Source organism: Trachemys scripta, chromosome 4, assembly GCF_013100865.1.
Source record: "Trachemys scripta elegans isolate TJP31775 chromosome 4, CAS_Tse_1.0, whole genome shotgun sequence".
NCBI classification, from domain to species: Eukaryota; Metazoa; Chordata; order Testudines; family Emydidae; genus Trachemys; species Trachemys scripta.
In genome coordinates this window covers 69143783-69165797 of record NC_048301.1, presented here as the reverse complement: position 1 = coordinate 69165797, position 22015 = coordinate 69143783, and the positions used below count along the sequence as shown (strand labels likewise).

Sequence of the window (22015 nt, the reverse complement as noted above, 5' to 3'; positions counted from 1 at the left end):
CCCCCCCCCCCCCCCCCCCCCCCCCCGCCCCCAAGAGCCTGGCTTGTTGAGGGAAAGCTAAGTGTGCCTTATCCATAAGCACCGCCAAATAGGCCTCAGCTTCATGAGCTGTGGGGAGACAGTGCTAGAAGATGAGTGGAAAACCATTTTTCAGAAGAAAGTGGAGAAGGTGCCTGATTTTTGGGGACCTCTTCCAAATATTAATTGTAGGACAAATATGTCTGCAATTCCAACTAAGCAGCCACATAGGAGCCAGTATTTGTGATGATCTGCAAGGACCTGTGGATGTGTCCATAGGAAAGAAACCCATCCTCAAATTGAGGTTCCTGTTCTTCCCTTCAAGGAATCCAAACTGTTTGGAGATATTCTTTATTCAGCCCTAATGCAGTTTCAGGGAAGGAAACCTGCTTTCCAACTTTTGTTTTACTGTCCTGCAAGCCAAAACCTTCTTCCACATCCTTAATGGGAGAGTCAGAGCCCTCTTAATGCAGGAAAACTTGTGTAGACTCACTCTTCATAATGCCATTCTCCCACTTCCCTCCTTTCCTGTTTTAAATCCAACTTGAAACCTTTCAGGACCAGAACAAACTGGGCAGAGCCAGTTCTGATTCTTTTTAGAGTGGGAGAAGAACATAAATATGCAACTCCATTGTTCTGGAGGTCAGGCTTTTGTATATCTATCAAAAGGAGGTTGCAATTTTATAGAGTTCTGGCTGCACAACCTCGAATTGTAGTAGCTGTGTGTGAACGTACGTTCTTTTTTTTATTAAAACGCACAGGCAAGTAAACAAAACTTATATTAATTCATTGTTAAAGTCACAAATTTGAAATAGAAAAAAGTCAAATTGCTCTGGGGCTCCTATTTTATCTGCCACATTGTACATATTTTGGATTACTCTTTAAGCAGTTGAATGTATACTTTAACATACAGCATAGGCAATGTGGATGAACTAAAATTGCTGTAAAAACTTTGTTAGCGCTTCTTCACTCTTAATTTAAATTTGCAATCCTTAAAAAGTTGTAGTGGATTATTGGCTTTATCTTTTAGAACATTGTAGAATTTCTTTACATAATTGTACTATGCTAGTTTTAGCAGGTCAACTGGAGTGTTTGTGGGAGCATATAGATAACTCTGATAAGCGGGCAGCAAAAACTTATCATTTATCTATTTTTTTTAGACACCTTAATTTAATTAAAAGGCTGAGTAAAGCATGCAGACTTAAGGAATTTATCTGGAGATTAACTCCCTAAAATAATTTGGTGCACTCTGACTCTTGAATAAAAATAGTGTTAAACATCAAATGTCATTACATTGATTTTAAAGTCAGTTAAACTTGACAACAATGGAGGCCAGGTTTAGGGGAACATGATCTAAATGTTGATGCTGTAACAGAATTTGATACAACATTCAATACAGTTTATCATTTTTGGCATAGAAGAGCACCTAAAAAAGCACATTAGCAAGAACTCTCTCTCTAAACCTGGACTAGTTAAATTTAATTTGATCCTGTTTATATAGGATGAATTCTAAATGCTTCAAAAATTGAAAGGTTTTAATTTTTTTTGAAAGACCAAATATATGTAAACAATGAAATTAGACCAGTATTTTTAATGGTCTTAACTGAACACTTACTACCTATGGATAGGGCTCCTTGTTTGTCATGGAGTTCACAGAAGTCACGGATTCCATGACTTTCTGCTACCTCTGTGACTTCTGCGGGGGGGGCGAGTGTGGCTGACTCCAGGGCCACCCAAGCATCTGGCTCTGGGACCACTTGCTCAGGTGGTCCCGGGGAAAGCCACACTGGGTGCTGCTGGGGCAGCCCCCAGACTGCTGGCCCTGGGACCATCTGAGCAGCGGTCCCAGAGTGGCTGGTGTAGCCGCTGCCACTGGCCCCCGGCAGTGGTTCCTGGGCGCCCAGAGTAGCCACTTCCCCGGCAGCCCCCGGTAGTGACGGTGCCCAGGCGGAAACCCCCTTAAGATTTAGTCAGGCGTCTTTATATTATCTCCTGGACAGGTCACGGGCCATGAATTTTCGTTTGCCCGTGACCTGTCCATGACTTTTACTAAAAATACTCATGACTAAATCATAGCCTTACTTATGTAATATGAAAATGCACACCTCCTATTTTAAATAAGATTACATTAATATGGAAGTTAAGATTAAAACTGAGTTGCTGGTTCTATTAGAAATAGGGCCCTACCAAATTCACAGTCCATTTTGGTCAATTTCACAATCATAGGATTTTAAAAATTGTGAAATTTCAGATTTAAATAGCTGAAATTATGAAATGTACAGTGTTGTAATTGTAGGGGTCCTGACCCAAAAAGGAGTTGTGGGGGAGTCACAAGGTTATTGTAGGTGGGGTTGCGGTACTGCTGTTCTTTTGCGCTGCTGCCTGTGGCGGTGCTGCTATCCGAGCTGGGTGGCCGCAGCGTGGCAACTGCTGGCCAGGAGCCCAGCTCTGAAAGCAGAACTGCCGCCAGCAGTAGCGCGGAAGTAAGGATGGCATGGTATGTTGTTGCCACCTTTACTTGTGCATTGCTGTCTTCAGAACTGGGCCCTTGGTCAGCAGCCACCACTATCTGGCCTCCAACTCTGAAGGCAGCAGCAGAGAAGTAAGGGTGGCATGGTCTGGTATTGCCACTCTTGCTTCTGCACTGCTGATGGTGGGGCGCTGCCTTCAGAGCTGGGCATCTAGCCAACAGCCATGGCTCTCCGGCTGCCCAGCTCTGAAGGCAGAGCAGAAGTAAGGGTGGCAATACTGCAACTCCTTAATATAATCTTGTGGACCCCTTCCCCCCCCCCCCCCCGGTAATTCCTTTTTGGGTCAGGACCCCCAATTTGAGAAACGGTCTCCCCTGTAAAATTTGTATAGTATCGGATAAAAGCACACAAGACCAGATTTCAGTCTGTTAAACTGTTCTTCAGCGTTCGAAAGGTTGAGTCTCAAAATGTGGTATGTAATTTGGCATGCATGTTCATGGCTCTGCTGTAGCTATTTGAGCTAAAATTAGATATTTTGGTATTGGTTTTACATTTTCAAATTAATACTTTTATAAACAGAACTAAATCTTTTTGGTAGAATGAATATTTTTTAATATGGCAGACTTTTTGCAAAGCATTTATGGGGTAGAAGAATAATGTGACAGATGGTGTGGATTTATTAACTACAAAACTAAGCCACTGCAACCAAGAGGCATAAATGTATATAATTGTAGGTAGTTCTTTGTATTAGGTGTTTTTTGGTTTTATATAAATTCCTTAGATTTAGAGCAGATGTCAGATCCAACTCTTATGATGGATTTGATGACAAAGAAACATGATTTCAAGAGGTGCACCTTTTGCCTCACCAAATCTCCAGCCTCTGACAAGCAATCAGAATGTCATCTGCCACTGCTGAGAGACACTTGGCAAGGAATTGATCTGTATGCTCATCCTTCTCTAAAAGGGTCGACAGATGAGGCTGCCGAGTTTCTTAATGCAAAAAACTTGATCAGGCATGGAAAAAGGGGGGACCTTAAACAAGTACTGGTTCTATGAAGTTGTTTGGGTGCAAAAATCTGTAGAGTCAAAACAGATGGAGAGGGGTTGCTTCTGGAGAATACATCCTATAAAGAGGCTTCCTCATGGCAACAGACTCTTAAAGATTCAAGATCCTCAGACAAAGCTGGCAGAAGTTCTTCTGGTTTCTGGCAGCTCTCAAGAAATCATATGGCACTGACAGGAAGGAGTTTCATAGTACCTCAACTGATGGATGTCACCAGGCCATGCTGCAGCTGACCTCCCTCAAACCTCAGGGCTCTGCAAAGAAGGGGGAAAACCCATATTCAGCTCTGAGCTGGGTCATTTCCATCCTTCTTGAGATCTTTGTAGATCCCCTTGGCTTGATCTCCCCAAAACACCTCTGAGGGTTCACCAGTGTTCTCAATACCAAACTGTGATTACTTCCTTTTGGGCTCAGTGTCTCCTTGGCAGCTAGGTGCTGTGGGAATCTCTGTCCTGGGGCTTCTGCTTTGGTGCTAATGGATTTTTGGCTCTGCTGTGGGGATGCCAGCTTCATAGATTCCAAAGTCAGTAGGGACCATTGTGATCATCTAGTCTGACCTTCTGTATAACAGGCCATAGAACTTTCCCAAAGTAATTCCTAGAGCATAACTTTTAGAAAAACATCCGATCTTGATTTTAAAATTGCTAGTAATGGAGACTCCATCATGATAATAGGTAAATTATTCCAATAATTACCCTCGCAGTTAAAAAAATTATGCTTTATTTCCAATCAACACTGTACTCTTCATCAAACAAACTTGTAATCTCATCAAATAATGACATCAAGTTAGTTTGACAGGATCTATTTTCCATAAATCTATGTTAATTAGTATTAATTATTCTAATTTGAGTCCCATATCAGCTGCTGTATTATCTTGCCCTGGAATGATGACTGACAGGCGTGTAATTACTCAGATCATCCTGTTTATACTTTTTAAATATTGATGAAACAATAACTTCTGGTGTTCCAAGACTCACTGGAAAACAACATTCACTGTTCAGCAAACTCCTCAGTCAGCTCTTTTAAAACTTGGATGCAGATTATTTGGACCTGCTGATTTTAAAATGTCTAACTTCAGTAGATGCTGTTCAATATTTTTCTGATATACTAGTGGAATGGAAAGTGTTGTCATATCTTATGACTACATCTATTTTTCCCCTCAAATACAGAACAGAAATATTGATTGAACATTTCCTCAATTCTATTATTTCCATGTAGTAATGAACCGATATCATTGTAAGGATTCTTTTTGAGTCTATTATTCTTGAAAAAACTCCTTATTGTCCTTAACCCTGATGACCATAAAGTTCTCCTTATGGCCCTTGGCTGCCCTTACCAATTTTTTTACAATTCCTGGCTTCTGATTTATATTAATTACTATCAATTTATTCTTTTTGTTATATATTATTTTATTGTTTGTTTATAGCTGCCTTCACTTTCCCTCTAAACCAGGTCAGTTTTTAAACCAAGATGGCTTTCTTCCTTGATTTGTAGGTTTGTGGCTTTAAGATCTAGGAAAGTGTTTATAAACAATTCCAAATTATCACATTTTTCTGATTAAATTCTTCCTCACAGCTGATCTGGCTCATAATTTTCTTCAGCTTTGTGAAATTATCCCTTTCAAAGAACCGAGTGTGTGTATGTGTTTTATTGGTCTGTACTTTATTCTGTTTGCACATTATAAATGTGATCAGGTCTTGTATGTGAGCTACCATTAATTTTTAGTTCTGTGATCACTTCCTCTTTCTGACAAGTTGATGTCTAATATAGAATTCCCCCATGTTGACTGCAACACTTTGAGTTAGGAAATTGTCCTCTGTAATATTTAGAAATTCCAAGGATGTTTTAGCATTGGCAACATCAGACCTCCAGCACATCACTCAAATTGAAGTCCCCCATGATCACACAGCTTTTTTCCCCACACACATATTAAAGATAGGTAAATAAGGAGCCAGTCATCCTGTTCAGAAGTGTGATTTGGTGCTCTGATGCAGACACCAGCCAATACCCCATCTGGTGTTTATTTGTTAGGATATTGATCCGTAAGCATTCAGGATTTTCTTCCAAGTTATCAGTGACTAGGAAACAGGTAATGCCATTTTTGACATCGTGTCACTCCCTCTTCTCTTTTGTCTACTTGATCCTTCGTGAATAGGTTATGACCATTTATTTCAGGGGTGGCCAACCTGTGGCTCTGGAGCCACATGCAGCTCATCAGAAGTTAATATGCGGCTCCTTGTATAGGCACCAACTCTGGGCTGGAGCTACAGGCACCAACTTTCCAATGTGCCAGGGGATGCTCGCTGCTCTGCCACAGACCCTGCCCCCACTCCACCCCTTCCCTGAGCCTGCTGTGCCCTCGCTCCTCCCCTCCCCCCCCCGAGCCTCCTGCACACCACAAAACAGCTGATGGGGAGGGAGGGGGAGGTGCTGATTGGTGGGGCTGCCGGGGGGTGGGAGCTGGGAGCGGGGGGTTTGGGAGCTGATCGGGTGGCTTCTGATGTATTACTGTGGCTCTTTGGTAAATTCTGGCTCCTTCTGAGGCTCGGGTTGGCCACCCCTGATTTATTTTAACATTCCAGTCATGTGAATCATCCCTCCATATTTTTCTGGTGGCCACACCCTGGCCACTCGCACCTTTCTCTAGATGTTGGAATGCCACCCTGACCTCTTGTCTCTGGCGATTAAGAACAACAAGGCCTCCTCTGACTTCCTCTTCCTTTTTGATTGTTTGGTGGCCAGCTCCTTTCTTCCTTGAACCTGGGGCACAGATGTTCCCTGATCCTTGCTATCTAGGAACTCCTCACCTTCTCTGATTCTCAGTAGTACCTCTACTTGCCTCTCCAATCCAGTAATCTTTTCCTCCAGCGCAGCCACCAACCTGAACTTCATGCACAGGAAATCTCTTCTGGCTTCAGGCAGGAAAGAAAACATGGCACATCCATTGCAGGTCACCACTACTGTTCCATTGCTGGCCATCTTGAAATCACACGGAGCTGAACCTGGAAGGAAAGCCTCTTTCATGCCCTGTCTAAACTCTCTGAAATTCTCCTATTAGGTAACTCTGTTAGCGGCTCTCATGTACACCTAACAAATTACTTTTTATACCAAGTATCCCTGCTTAGTTCAGCTCTGCCTCTCACTACCATGGAGGATTAACTACTTGGTGACTTTAAACAACAAGGCTGATCAAAGCTCCAAGGGCATAACCATGTGGACCTTACCATGGGACCAGATATGAGAGAGGACCTCCTAGCACTGCTGCAGGTGCTCTTCATAATCAAACCTTGCACTGGAACTTCCTGGGACCTTCAGTTGTTTCGCTGGACCAATCATCTTACTCTTTTTCTTAGCGCTTCTGGGTATCAGACCCTGTACCACCGCCTTCTGATAAGTCATCAGCAAGAGTGGAGGATGAAAGAATATCCCAAAAGTTGGAAGAGAGCAGTCTCTTGATCCTAAAAGGGGGAAGGTTCTTGCAATGACATTTCAGTCACTTTCACCTGACTTTTCAAGGTCATCAGTGTTTCTGAACCCATATATTTTTATGTTCTCAGAAGAGGATGAGACTAGGAATAAGGGCCATGGATGGAACCCCCTTCAGCCTCCTCACCAGATAAGGGCATCCTTACTGCTTTGTCTTTCCCTCTGAGCAATGGCAGGTCAGGACCTGGTAGTCAAGATGGCATGTGATTTACATATTCTTTTGACAGCTTTCCCAAGTAAATCTCGTAAGCTTTTTGACATCCTGAGTTGGAGAAGAAAAGGGCAGCCCTCCCTGTCAACAGGGATTTTTCAGAGCCAGATGAGGAAGTCTGATGACTCTGTCAGGGTCTGAGGGAAGGTTTTGACCTGGTCCGTTGAACCATTGTTTTTCTGCTGCCGGTAGAAACAGCAGTTTGAACAAAGTAAGACCGTTTTCCACTCCTAGGGAAAAGGAATCTAAGCAGTTTAATAAATTAATAATCTGGAATTTTCTGTAACTCAGGAGTCACCCAGATGGACACCTTAGACATGTCTGTAATGGTATGCTGCTGTTTGGTAAATAGGCCACCTTTTGTGGGCATGTGTATTTTTTTTTTAATGACTACCCTCCTTTTACAGATCTTAATCTTTTATTCATTCCCTATTGTAGCCTAGTCCATCAGTAATCTCTGCTCTTGTCACTCTGTGTCTGGATAACAGCCTAGATAGAGAGGCACTGTTCTGATTTGACACATTCGAATAGTTCATGTATTCTCATTGCATAAATGTCTTATTTCTTAAGAGTTTTGTATAAATATATTGAGGCAGAGTAACAAATGTACAGATTTGCTTTGTTTCTCTCAGTAAAATAGCTAGTTTCATTTAGTTATCTTTAAGAAAGAAACCTTAAGTCAGAGCTAAATTAGCCCAATGTGCAAAGCAGATTTTCACTGTTTGGTCTCTTTTAGGTACAGTGTGTTTTGAAACCCAGTCACCAGAAAGATGGGCAGGAGCTTAGTGCTTTGCTGAATGCCCCTCACATTCAGGTAAAATTAGACAAAGCTGGTACTGTGCAATCTACATCATGTAGATTTTAAAAATGTTTTTGTGTTTTATTTCTTGCAAACACCTTAAAAACACTGGTTTGAAACTTGTTTCTTAAGGCTAAAAACTGAGTGTTCCTAGTATATATGGAAAATCTCCATGTGATTGAAAAACGAAAACTTATGTGTTTCATGGGGGACAAAATTCTAACTTCCTGCTAATGAAATTTGCTATTAAAATGAAATGCACACTTGGGGTTCAGTGCCAACCTTCAGTGTTTATGCACAAAGCAGAAGATTGACTTTAAACATAACCATTGGAAGAGTGAAGCTGCGCTGGGAGCGTGGGTATATAATACAGTATTATTTCCCTCTGCATTGTTGCCCAAAAACTCAATCAGCATTGGGGCTCCATGGTGCTAGGCACTGTATAAACACATAGGAAGACAGACTTTTGCCCCATACAGTTTACTATCCAAAATTACAAAAAAACAAGGGAAGGGAAAAAAGTATGGCATACAAAGTGAACAGGAAGATAAAGGCTTATGTGGAGGGAGAGTGAGACTGGCAACAGAGGCCCTGTGATGGGAAGCAGCTAAGATAAGTTAAAGGCCAACAGGCATTCATCAAATGCAAAATAATGTCTAGAGTTCAGATGGATTTAAAAAAAAAGGGGGGGGAGAGGAGGGGTTGCTGCTATTGGTGGCATTGAGGTGCTATGGAAGTATTAACTGAATAGGGGGCCCTGGCTGAGTGTAATGGTTCTCTGCTGCATCTGGCTGTTTTGGGGGAATCTTTGCTGTTCCTTTGGGATGACTGCTGGAGCTTGGAGACTGTGGAGTGGGGTGGTCTTATTGGGAAAGTGTTCCTTTTCCTTCCCAACTCTCCCCCCCCCCCCCCCCCAATAAAAAAGTGTGCTGGGAGTGTGGGGGAGTCTGAAACAAAAGGAATAAATTCCAGCATAATCACTACTGTACAAACAAGAATTGACAACTAGTGAAATTTACAGTTGTCCATTACAGAAGAATGTGATTAATGTGCATTGCTTGCAACTTATAAGTAAAACAGCTTCTACTGCATTTCTTGGCAAAGATTTAATAGTAGAGTGCTACAGTGAGGTCCCTTTTTATTAAAACTTCATTACATTTTTTAAAAATATATATTTAATAGTATACGCTGAACAAGGCCAAGTTTACTCTGACAAGCTGCACTTACATTTTGTGGCAGAGTCCCTAATCTTTGCAGTGCTTTAATGGAAATAATCAAAATACAGTGACAGCTTCAAACATTAAAATTGGAGGTTTTGTATTTAATTATATATGAAAATGAATTCAAGTGTTAGTTCTAATGACAAAATCAGTTTATTTTATGTTATCAGCGTATGTTCAGTAAGCTACAGATTGACAATATTGCCATCTTTAGGTTCAAAGTTAACATATGAAGTAAAATGGGGTATTGAGACCCCTCAGAGCCATTGATTCAGACTGTCAGCAAACTCAGGAGGACAGCACAAGATTAGTTTACATTCACTTCATGTTTTCCAGGTTATCATTGCAATCATCTCACAAAACTGAGTGACCGGGCAACAAAATGGCAGATGAAATTCAGTATAGATAAATGCAAAGTAATGCACGGAAAACATAATCCCAACTATACTTATAAATTAGCTGTTACCACTCAAAGAGAACTTGGTATCATCATGGATAGTTATCTGAAAACATCCACTCAATGTGCAGCGGCAGTCAAAAAAGCTAACAATGTTGGGAATTATTAGGAAAGGGATAGATAATAAGACAGAAAATATCACATTGCCTCTATATAAATCCATGGTATGCCTATATATTGAACACTCTGTGCAGATGTGATTGCCCCATCTCAAAAAAGATATATTGGAAAAGGTTCAGAAAAGGGCAACAAAAATTATTAGGGGTATGGAACAGCTTCCATATGAGGAGAGATTAATAACACTGGGACTTTTCAGCTTGGAAAAGAGACAACTAGGGGGGATATGATAGAAGTCTATAAAATCATGGCTGGTGTGGAGAAAGTAAATAAGGAAGTGTTGTTTACTCCTTCTCATAACATAAGAACTAGGGGTCACCAAATAAAATTAATAGGCAGCAGGTTTAAAACAAACAAAAGGAAGTATTTCTTCACACAACACACAGTTAACCTGTGGAACTCTTTGCCCGAAGGTGTTGTGAAGGCCAAGACTATATTAACAGAGTTCAAAAGAGAGCTAGACAAGTTAATGGAGGATAGGTCCATCAGTGGCTATTAGCAAGGATGGACAGGGATGCAAAACCATACTCTGAAATGTCCATAGCCTGTTTTCCAGAAGCTGGGAATGGGCAATAGGGGGTGAATCACTGCTCTGTTCATTCTCTCTGAAGCACCTGACATTAGCCACTGTCAGAAGACAGGATACTGGGCTAGATTGACTATTGGTCTGACCCAGTATGGCCCTTTTTATGTTCTTAATCATAAGGGCTAGAATATTAGCTTTTTTAAAAACTAAGATTCTGAAGTACACTTTCGTAGCAAGGGTGAATTCTGCAGCTGTGGAATATATCTGGCTCTCACTATGAATTAGTATAATTAAAACTTAACCATGCTATTGTGATAGATCATCTTTAGGATTTTTTAATTCATTTACTAGATAATTTGCACAATTTTCTAACTTGCAATGGGTATCCTCCTTAGTACAAATTAGTGAATTTCTGTTGTGCTTCATGTAGGTATGAAAAGCATGATTTCCTTAAACTGCATTGTCTGTTTTGTTTAACACTAGGCACTTTTATTAGCTCATGATAAGGTTGCAGAGCAAGAAATGCAGCCAGAGCCAGTGACAAATGAAAAGGTTTATGAGAACTTTGGCCTGTATGGAGGGGAGACAGTGAAAATAGTTCGCATTGAGAAGGCACGAGATATTCCATTGGTAAGTATTGTTACTTTGACAGCAGATCCCTTGCTCTGGAAGAAAATGAGGCTAGGACTGTCCAATTTACTTTTATTCTTCCAGACTCCCTTGTGGGGAAAGTTGTCCTAATAGTAGTGTTCAAACTTTTTTTTAATTATTATTATTGAGAGAGGTGTTCTCTTCATAGGTGAAGTAAGACACACACAAACTTTTTTTCCCCCTTTTTCAGGTCATTATTAATGTTTTGGAATTTTATCATGGATATGCAGTTTAAACTTAGAGCTAATAGTAATTTTGGTTCATGAAATAACAAATGTTTATGGGTGATGCAAATTTCTTATACCAAGGCTATATTAATTTATTCTAATATGGAAACCTAAATTGCTGCCATTTAGAACAAAGTCAGTAGTATATCTGTTGAAAAGTTAATGGGATTGAAAGAAGGCCTTCCTAAAGAAGGCAGTATCTCAGTATTTGCTGAAACTGAGTTTTAATCCTTGCTGTGCCAACAACTGCATTTTTAACCTTTGTCATGTTCTGTTTTTCATGTTCTGTATAAACATATTTGGAAAAAAGTTGTTTAAAAAATTTCAGTCATAATGTACAACTCAAATTCAATCACTGTTGAGCAGATTAGAAGTTCCTCTTTCTGCTTTATGAACTGAAAATCTATTTTTAAGTCAAAGCTTTAGATGTGTTCATCTAAGTTTGTTTTTCATTTGTAGTATATGAAATTTTATCCACTGGTTTAAAATATATGCAGTATATATCCATGAGTTTCATATTTGTTTTAAATTCAGATAAACTATTTGCAATTGTATAGGGTGCTACAGTGCGCAATGAAATGGATTCTGTCATCATTAGTCGAATAGTGAAAGGGGGTGCTGCAGAGAAGAGTGGGTTATTACATGAAGGGGATGAAGTTCTGGAAATTAATGGCATTGAGATTCGTGGAAAAGATGTTAATGAAGTTTTTGACTTGCTGGTAAGTGCGCCCCCTTCCTCCCCCCCAAGAATCTTAAAGTTGCCACTCTTTTTTTTTTTTAAAGAAGTTGGATCCAAACATCATAATTAAAATTTTAATTAGTTGCTAACTTTAATTAAGAAATGTATTTGTTTTTTATCACATTGTTAGACCTAGAGAATTTTTTCACATCTGGTCTTTTGTTGGCAAGTCAGACAAAGCAGTGTTTTAAGAGGTATGAAAATAGTTGTCTGAAGAAAGTAGTCCTTCAGAGTCTCCAGATCTCGATGGTCATCTTCATTAGGCTTCTATTCTCAGAAGTCCAAGCACTCAGTAAATCAGTCTCACCTACATCAGAGGAGTCTGTGGTCTTTCTCTTCAACATTACCCACTTCAGCCTCAAATGGTTCTGCCTCCAAGAAGCAGATTTGAAGGAGTGTGATAGCATGCCATGCTAGATCTGATTAAGACCAGTCTTTTGTTTCCTTCCTTCCTTCAAGGATAATTTTGTTCCAATCTTTGTCAGCAATGATATTTCTAATTTCTTTGTCACAGTAATATCAGGAGTGTCTTGTAACGATGTGAGAAAATTCAGTAGATCAATTAGATGGAAGTGTGATTTTGAAGCAGATGGGGAGCTTCTTAACTTCATTCAAGGTGGTAACAATGTTCAGTATCACTTTTATTAATATGGCAGCTGAAAAGATTTTTGAAACTGGAGGATAATCGCATTAGTAACCTGGGATAAATTAAAAGTCCACTTAGAAGTTATTTGCATATTGGCACAGAAGCCGATCAAATGTGCCCCTCTCAGCCATTCATTAGACTGCTGTGAAGGGACCCAAAACCAGGGCCCTAGGTACTTCAAGCCTCTGGAGCCTAAATGGAACCCAGCCATGCCCCAGTGTGTGTGGTCCTTAAGCACATTCTCAGAGCACAGAACCTCTGTCTGGACCCCCTCCTGAGAGCTGGAACCCATTGTCTAGCTGCCTATCCCCCTGAATGAATAGTGGCCCATCAGATTCTCCTGAAATGTGAACACACCCTCTCCCAGAATCCCACCAAAGATTTTGAGCCTTCTGGGTTGGGTTGTGTTTACTCTGTCAGAAGCCCTGTTGTAGGTGTGGTTTCCTCACCATCCCAGGGCATCATTTGAGTAGGGTTCAGAACTATCAAATCCATCTGCTGTAGGACATGGCTGGGGTTCCTGAAACATGAATACTTATTTCCTGATCTCGCCTCCTGTGACCTTGGTCCAACTGTTCTTTTTCTTCCTCCTGCTCCAACTTCCTGTGTGTTTCAAAGCAACGTCATTAACATTAAATATTCCCCATTGTCCCTGGTCTGGAGAAGACCTGGCACAATCTTGCCAGTTCATGGTGGATACACATACAGAGGCATTCCTTGATACAGCAATTTAGTGATACATTTCATAATATCATTTCATAAGGTATATAGACAGAACTCCAAAATCATCACATCTGCCAATAGCAGAGTGAAGGATTCTAGCTTTCCCTACAAGAAAAGACTGCTTCAGTTATAGATGGAGCTGGTAACTGGTGTCTATAGTTAAGATTGCCTAACAGTGTCCATTGTAAATCCCTGTTATAAATTGCTTATAACTTAAACTGTTTAGGCTATAACTTTCAGCCTGAATCTTGTCTGCCTCTACCTGAATCTTTTTTTTCCGAAAGTTTCAGCTAAAACTGTTCAGCTCTTTGAGAGAGAATTTAGAGAAGAGTACATTTGTCCAAGTTTAAAGAAAAATCTTACAACCATTTGATTCAAAAGCTCTTAAATATCCATATTTTTGTAGCAGGGACTTGAAATTTGTTGGGGGTGGAGCTCAAGCGAGGGACAACATTTGTCCTCCCTGCAAATTCCATCCAAAGTTATCCAAGTTATAAGCCTCTGAAAAATCAGTTTGTACATGCTTAATAGAGGTTTATAAGACTTTGGCAATATTGTGTTCTGAAGATTGTCTGCGAAGAACTTACTCCATACTCACATAGCTCCTACTAGGTGGAGTCATAGAATGGAAGATTGAATGTAGTATTGTGTAACTAAAGACTATATAATATTGTTATACACACAAGGGACTCGAGTTAGGGTTACATGGGCAACCTTAATGCTAGGATTTCTTAACTTTTGAGTGCTTGACTTTGAAACCTTTTAACATAGTTTTATTTATAATAACTTTCTGGTGTTTTTTCAACTCTAACTTTACAATCATTCAGCAGCTAATCCATGCAACATTTACAGAAGATAAATTTATTATCCTCATTTTACAAAAGTCCATACAACAAATCAATGTAATTTAGGATAGAATTCAGGAATTCCTGGCTCTAAGTCGCATGGAAGGGTCAGCTGAACTTTTTCTGTATAAATGATCTGCACACACTCCATGCATTACTTTCATAAGACCTGATTGTGCAAACATAACTGAGTGCAGTGTTTGCTACACTGTGTAAATCAAGTCCTAAGAACCGCATTGTCGCAATGATTTACACACACTGTTTATTTTAAGCACTGAGAGTTGACTTGTCAGTCAGTAGAACTATGTGGTGTGTAAATTGAAGTGTATATGTAAGTCTTTACAGGATTGGGACTGTAAGCTCTTTAGGACAAGGACTTTGCTGACTTTCTTTATAGGACTGAGCACAGTATCAGTGTTTAACAATTAAATATTTTAGCTGTTAGTGATATAATTTCTATGGATGATGGTTTTATGCCTTGACAGGTGAAGAAAATAATTTTATGTACTGTGACAAAGTTCCTCCTCTATCTTGGTGGGTCCTGCGCTTATTGGCAGATTTTCTTGCCTCAGAGATTCACCATGTGGGTTGGGGAACAGCTCAGAGACCTTCCCCTCTGGAAGAACCCACAGTCCAGGTCAATTGGGAGGTTTGGGGGGAACCCGGGCCTGCCCTCTACTCCGGGTTCCAGCCCAGGGCCCTGTGGACTACAGCTGTCTAGAGTGCCTCCTGTAACCGCTGCATGACAGCTACAACTCCCTGGGCTACTTCCCATGGCCTCCTCCAAATACCTTCCTTATTCTCACCACAGGACCTTCCTCCTGGTGTCTGATAACGCTTGTGCTCCTCAGTCCTCCAGCAGCATACCCTATCACTCTCAGCTCCTTGCACCTCTTGCTCCCAGCTCCTCACACTTGCACCACAAACTGAAGTGAGCTCCTTTTAAAACCCAGGTGCCCTGATTAGCCTGCCTTAATTGATTCTAGCAGCTTCTTCTTAATTGGCTCCAGGTGTCCTAATTAGCCTGCCTGCCTTAACTGATTCTAGCAGGTTCCTGATTACTCTAGTGCAGCCCCTGCTCTGGTCACTCAGGAAACAGAAAACTACTCATCCAGTGACCAGTATATTTGCCCTCTACCAGACTCCTGTACCCCACTGGTCTGGGTCTGTCACAGTACCTTTTGGTAATGTTTCAGTATAAGCAAGCATTCTCTTTACACTTATAATTAGAAACAGTGTTTTATAACTAAAAGAAATTTGAGTTCACCATGAACATTTTCATCTTTGTTTTAGCTCCTATATTTCTTTTCCAGTATCGACTGACTTATTAACAACTCGGAAGAGAGTGGCAGAATTGTAATCCTTGTAGTTCTCTAATTCCCCCATCTTTTTCTCAATAAAGTTGTATAGAGAAAATAATTTGTATGCACAACCAAGCTTTCTAGGCTTCCATCATCTGGAGATCATAGAATATCAGGGTTGGAAGGGACCTCAGGAGGTCATCTAGTCCAACCCCCTGCTCAAAGCAGGACCAATTCCCAACTAAATCATCCCAGCCAGGGCTTTGTCAAGCCTGACCTTAAAAACATCTAAGGAAGGAGATTCCACCACCTCCTTAGGTAACCCATTCCAGTGCTTCACCACCCTTCTAGTGAAAAAGTTTTTCCTAATATCCAACCTAAACCTCCCCCACTGCAACTTGAGACCATTACTCCTTGTTCTGTCATCTGGTACCACTGAGAACAGTCTAGATCCATCCTCTTTGGAGCCCCCTTTCAGGTAGTTGAAAGCAGCTATCAAATCCCCCCTCATTCTTCTCTTCTGCAGACTAAATAATCCCAGTTCCCTCAGCCTCTCCTCCTAAGTCATGTGTTGCAGCCCCCTAATCATTTTTGTTGCCCTCCGCTGGACTCTTTCCAATTTTTCCACATCCTTCTTGTAGTGTGGGGCCCAAAACTGGACACAGTACTCCTGATGAGGCCTCACCAATGTCTAATAGAGGGGAATGATCACGTCCCTCGATCTGCTGGCAATGCGCCTACTTATACAGCCCAAAATGCCATTAGCCTTCTTGGCAACAAGGGCATACTGTCGACTCATATCCAGTTTCTCATCCACTGTAACCCCTAGGTCCTTTTCTGCGGAACTGCTGCCTAGCCATTCGGTCCCTAGTCTGTAGCAGTGCAGAGGATTCTTCCGTCCCAAGTGCAGGACTCTGCACTTTTCCTTATTGAACCTCATCAGATTTCTTTTGATCCAATCCTCTAATTTGTCTAGGTCCCTCTGTATCCTATCCCTACCTTCCAGCGTATCTACCACTCCTCCCAGTTCAGTGTCATCTGCAAACTTACTGAGAGTGCAGTCCACGCCATCCTCCAGATCATTAATGAAGATATTGAACAAGATCAGCCTCAAGCTCTTTAGTCTTTCTTACTATGTCACTTTTCTGTAGTAATGCATGTATATTGGGATCATTATAAATCTTAACCCACATAATGATGCATTTGATTATAGGGCCTGGATTTTCTTGGAATTTGTATTGCACTTTGAAAACAGTAAATGTTATTTGTTGGAATCCCTAATTCAAACAATCAGTCAGGTATTTATGCTGTAGATTACTGGAGTCTTGTTTTTTGTTACAGGCTGACATGCATGGCACTCTGACATTTGTGCTGATACCCAGTCAACAGAGCAAGCCGCCTCCTGCCAAGGAGACAGTTGTAAGTGAAATTTATGTTAATCTTACAACCATTGGTTTTCACCCAGTGCTTACAAAGGTTGTGGGTCATTTTACAGGATGAAACAAAAGAAATTGATTTAGACCTCAAAGATTTGAGTAACACTGCTGAAAATAATCACAGGTGACTGCCTAGGGCAGTGGTTCTCAAGCAGGGGTCCGTGTACACGGAGATCTTCCAGGGAATACATCAACTCATCTAGATATTTGCCTAGTTTTATAACAGGATACATAAAAAGCACTAGCGAAGTCAGTACAAACTAAAATTTCATACAGACAAAATGAAAAAGTAAGTAATTTTTCAGTAAATAAGTGCACTGTAACACTTTTTTGTATCTTTATGTCTGATTTTGTAAGCAAGTAGTTTTTAAGTGAGGTGAAACTTGCAGGTACGCAAGACAAATCAGACTCCTGAAAGTGGTATAGTAATCTAGAAAGGTTGAGAACCATTGGCCTTGAGAATTCCATCAAAATGTGATCATTTGTGCTCAGTTTATGGCCTTGTCTATGCTTGCAGCGACATATAGAGTATATGTAACTACACACCACAATGGAAGACTTTTAGTGGGAGGAGGCAGTGGAGCCTTTCACTGGGGCAGGGAAAGGCTCCAGCAGCTCCCTGATGCTGGAATCTTTTACTGCAACAGGGAGGCAGCAAGACCCTACACTGCTAAAAATAGTGCAGACATGGGAGGCCCTGCTTGGGCACGTAGAGAGCTATGCAGGCTATATACACTAGAGTTCTGGCATGTCTGTACTCTACTCACCTAAGCAGTGTCTCACCATCTTCACCGCTGTTTATACCTGTGCTAGCTGGGCGTCCAGTGCCTGTACTCTACATGCTGCTGCAAATGTTGACGTACCCTATATAGCATTGCTTACTGTCAGTCACTAAATATGTACAAGTAAGAAATACTAAATCTAGAAATGCTTGTTCTTCTGAAATTTTCTGAAGTTCTATATCTTTTTTTTTTTCTTTTGAGAATATCCATTTGTCCATTACAGATAGGGGTTAGGGTTACCATTCGTCTGGATTCTCCCGGACATGTCCAGCTTTTTGAGTTTAAAAATAGCGTCCGGGGGGAATTTGTCAATGTCCAGATTCCCCCCATGCAGAGCACGGCTGGCAGGGCAGCCTGCCAGATCGAGCCACTTGCACGGGGCTCTGCAGCCAGAGCCCCTCCTCCACTTCCCCCCTCTTCTCCCCTGCAGCTTCGGATCACTCCCCTTCTCTCTCTCCCCCCCTCCACCTCCCTCTCGCATTCGCAGATCGCCGGCCATTCACATCGGGCCTCCAGCAGTCTGGAGCTCCTCCCCCTGCTCCCCCTCCCCTGCTGCCCAGCGTGCCGCTCCGCAGCACTCTGCGAGGGCGAGAACCAGGCTATGCGCTCCGTGGGGGAATGCGGCAGCGTGTCGGGCTCTGCGTGGAGCCTAACACGCTGTTCTGAGCAGCACAGTAAGGGGGCCAGGGGGTCGGAGAAGGGGCAGGGGGGTTCTGGAGGGGGAAGTCAAGAGACAGGGAGCAGGGGGAGGGGGTTTAGATGGGTCAGGAGTTCTGGGGAGGGAGTCTGTCAGGGGGCGGGGGTGTGGATAAGGTTTTGGGCAGTCAGAGGACAGGTAGGGGGTGGAGTCCTAGGGGGGCAGTTAGGATGGGGGGGTCCCAGGAGAGGGCAGTCAGGGGACAAGGACTGTTGGGGGGTTGGGAGTTCTGAGGGGGGCAGTCAGGGGGCGGGAAGTGGGAGGGGCAGGGCTAGGGAGGGGCTCCCACCATCCACCTTTTTGATTGTTGAAATATGGTAACCCTATAGGGGGTGGAATTAAAAAGTGGTGGGTTGTGCCTTAACTTGCAAAACTTATCTGAGAAAAAAAAAAGGGCAGTAAATGTCTGTCTCTAGCTAACGGTGTCTTGAGTTATCTTTAACTTGGACTATAGCAGCTTACATAAGGCGTTATGCAACATTTATTCAAAGATGAACAAAACCTTTAAATTGCAATAACATGGTATGAGACTGCTAAGCAAGTGTCACTTATAATGAAACTTCATTTATAATTCAGTAAAAATGAAATCTGTTATCTTTAATGCATTCCTATGGAGTTGTACTATTTTCATAATGAAACACAAATCTAGTTACAAGGAATTTTGGTCATTTGACGCTGACCAATCAGAATAGGGTTAATACTGCATTCACTACTCTTTTTATGTGCCTGTAGATTTTTTTGCTGTCATTGAAGGTCAGTAAAAGTAACCTGAGATCTATAATTATCACCTTAATCCAGTTTAAATTTCCAAAATATTAGTAAAACATCTTTCTGGGGGCTGAGCAGAAAAATGACAAAGAATAAAAGTGTTCTTTTAAAAAAAACAAAAAAACAAAAAAAGCTTGTGAAATCCTAAATAAATGATCAATGATCTGTAAATTTGGCACTGATGTGACCACTACTGGACTATTATGTCCACCATTTAAGGAGGATGTTGATAAACTGGAGAGGGTTTAGAGAAGAGCCACAAAAATTACTAAAGGATTGGAAAACATGCTATAAACTGATAGTGAGAGACTCAGTGAGTTCAATCTATTTAGCTTTACAAAGAGAAGGTTTAAGGGGTGACTTAATCATATGTTGTAAGTACCAGCAAGGGGAACAAAAATTTGGTAATGGGTTGTTCAATCTAGCAGAGAAAAATATAATAAGATACAATGGCTAGAAGTTGAGGCTAGACAAATTCAGACTGGAAATAAGGTAAAAAAAATTTTAACACTTATCAACCATAGGAACAATTTACCAAGGATTGTGGTGGATTCTCCATCACTGGCAATTTTTAAATCAAGTTGGATATTTTTCAAAAAGGAATTAATTCACAGAAGTCCTGTGGCCTGTGGTATGAAGGAAACTAAATGATTACAGTGGTCCCCTCTGGCTTTATAATTTACAATCCATTTTTTTTCTTGCATATAGTCATCATTGTGTTGAAAACTGTAATTCAGACAGTAATAAAACTCTGCTACTAATGAAGTGATCTCTTCCCCAAAAACATTATTTGACTATAAGCAGGTTCCACTGCACATACAATACTGCCTCTAAGGATTTTCTTTATCTTCATAAAAATAGGCGATTGACTGCATTTTCACATTCTGTAAAAGGAGTGTGTGTTCTCAGTTCTTCTCACCAACCTTTTCACCATGTATGGAACTACTGCGTGTATTCTGTGACTATAATTCTTATTTAAAATTTTACGTAGTAAAAAACAGTTGTATAATGGAAGATGGATGTTGCAGCAGCTGCAGTGTGAAGTGAGATTTTTGTTTTGTTTTGCCACACATAACTGACTAATATTACTTTGGTAAACTCCATTAATATAGATAGAGGCATGCTTTTCATCATACTAAAGTCCATAGTCTATCACAGTGGACTTTCAAACTGTTTGCAGCTTGGAGACAGGGTCAGACCAATCAACCTTCCTGCCAGTGACTATGCCCCTCCTCTGACGAGCCCACTAGTTTCATTTTTGCCTTCACAGAAATGGGTGCATGGTTCCAGGCCTTCCTGTCTTCAGAGCTTTTTAAAAAGACTTTTTTCCTATTTAAGGAACTAATTTGGCTACATATTCTCAAATTGTATTCCAGAATTACCTCCTTTTTGGCAAAGGGAATAGATTCCTTCCTTCCCAAAGATACTGTAGCAGTTGAAACCCCTGTTTACCTATACAGAATGCAGCATGGTGGGGAAAGCAAAAACGTGTGCCTCTTGTACCACTCCCTTCAGCTGTCTTAGTGGGGAGTTTTGCCTTGTCTGTGGGCAGGATCTAGCCTTTTCACAAGTTTAGAGCTCCTTAGCAGAAAGCTAACAGAATTCCCTTAGCACAGTAATTTTTGGCCCTACAGATATGTAGTCTGTCATGCACTACCCATGACAAACTACATATACCTCTGCCTAGGCCAGTTCCTTCTTGACCACTCCTAGAGAAGAAACTCCCTGCTGTGATTGGTCTTGTGTGGTTATTATAAGAACAGGCATATCTATTATACTTGTTAGCTAAATTCCTTATTAATTTGGCTGACACCTGGGTTTTGTGCTCTGTGACACCTAGCTTTGTGATGCAGTACATTTTCCAGTGCTTCGGGCTGTCCGCTTAGAGGGCCTCGATGTTCGGTTGCTGTAATGTTAGTGATTTGGTACACTTATTCTTGGCACACCTTTTCAGCACGCTTAATTTCTCTGCCACCCTGGGTATCCTGGATTTTACTCATCCATGCTTTAGCCTTCTTCACCTTATCATATATTCCTTATGTGGCTGATGCACCTGGCTCAACCAGGCCCGTGTGGCCAGTGGCAGCTGTAGAAGGCCTTTGCCCTGGTTGATTTTTCTCCAAAGAGAATTACCAGGAACTCAGAGAAATTATCCATTAGGGTGTAGACTTTGCCTTATGTTAGGTGTGAGCACCCTTTAATGCAGGGTATGGCTGCAAAGGCTGCTACTCTGAATGGATTCCTTCAGCTTGGCTGCAGACATCTAATTTGCAGCAGAAGAAATTCAAGGACCTGCTATATGCCAAAGAGAACCTGTTTGGGGAGCAGATGCAAGCCTCTTTACAGAGAGGTTAAATAACATACACACTAGTGTCCTGGGCCTGTGTCGTATCCCTCGTGGCCCTCATTTAAAAGATGCAAAGGAAAAGTTTCTCTTTTTATAAGCCATCTACAACTGATTTCAAAGGATCCCAACTCCAGGGTGGTCACCTCATCAGCTGCAGAAGTTGACTGGTTCTAAGCCCAGTTCCAACAAGCAGCAAAAGCTGTAGGGTTCCAGAATGTGTACCCTATGTGCTACTTTCAGTATCCTGCCAGGATATCCCTGCTAGGAGCAAACTTAAAAGCTTTTTACACCTAGTCGTCCCTGGCCACCTTGGACATATGGTGCAAGTTCAGTTCGGTGAAGCAACTAAATCAGGCTTTCAGGAATACTTCCAGGTTGTCGGTGTCCAAGAATGATCTCTGTCTTCTAAGTATCGGGGAAAAATGCTCCAGGAAATCCAGTCCCTCCTGGCAAAGACCGTCATTAATTTGTGCCACGTCGTGAAA

The 22015-nt window shown here is 41.4% G+C and overlaps 1 protein-coding gene across 2 annotated transcripts in view; it reads left to right on the top strand.

Annotated features, from left to right (window-relative positions):
• MPP5 (membrane palmitoylated protein 5) overlaps positions 1-22015 on the top strand; it is a 138227-nt gene that overhangs the window by 91014 nt on the left and 25198 nt on the right. For both annotated transcript variants that reach the window (XM_034769372.1, XM_034769373.1), the window contains 4 exons: positions 7986-8063; positions 10852-10998; positions 11804-11965; positions 16842-16919. In XM_034769372.1, the coding sequence (XP_034625263.1) occupies positions 7986-8063; positions 10852-10998; positions 11804-11965; positions 16842-16919 (465 nt within the window). The remainder of the gene's footprint in view (positions 1-7985; positions 8064-10851; positions 10999-11803; positions 11966-16841; positions 16920-22015) is intronic.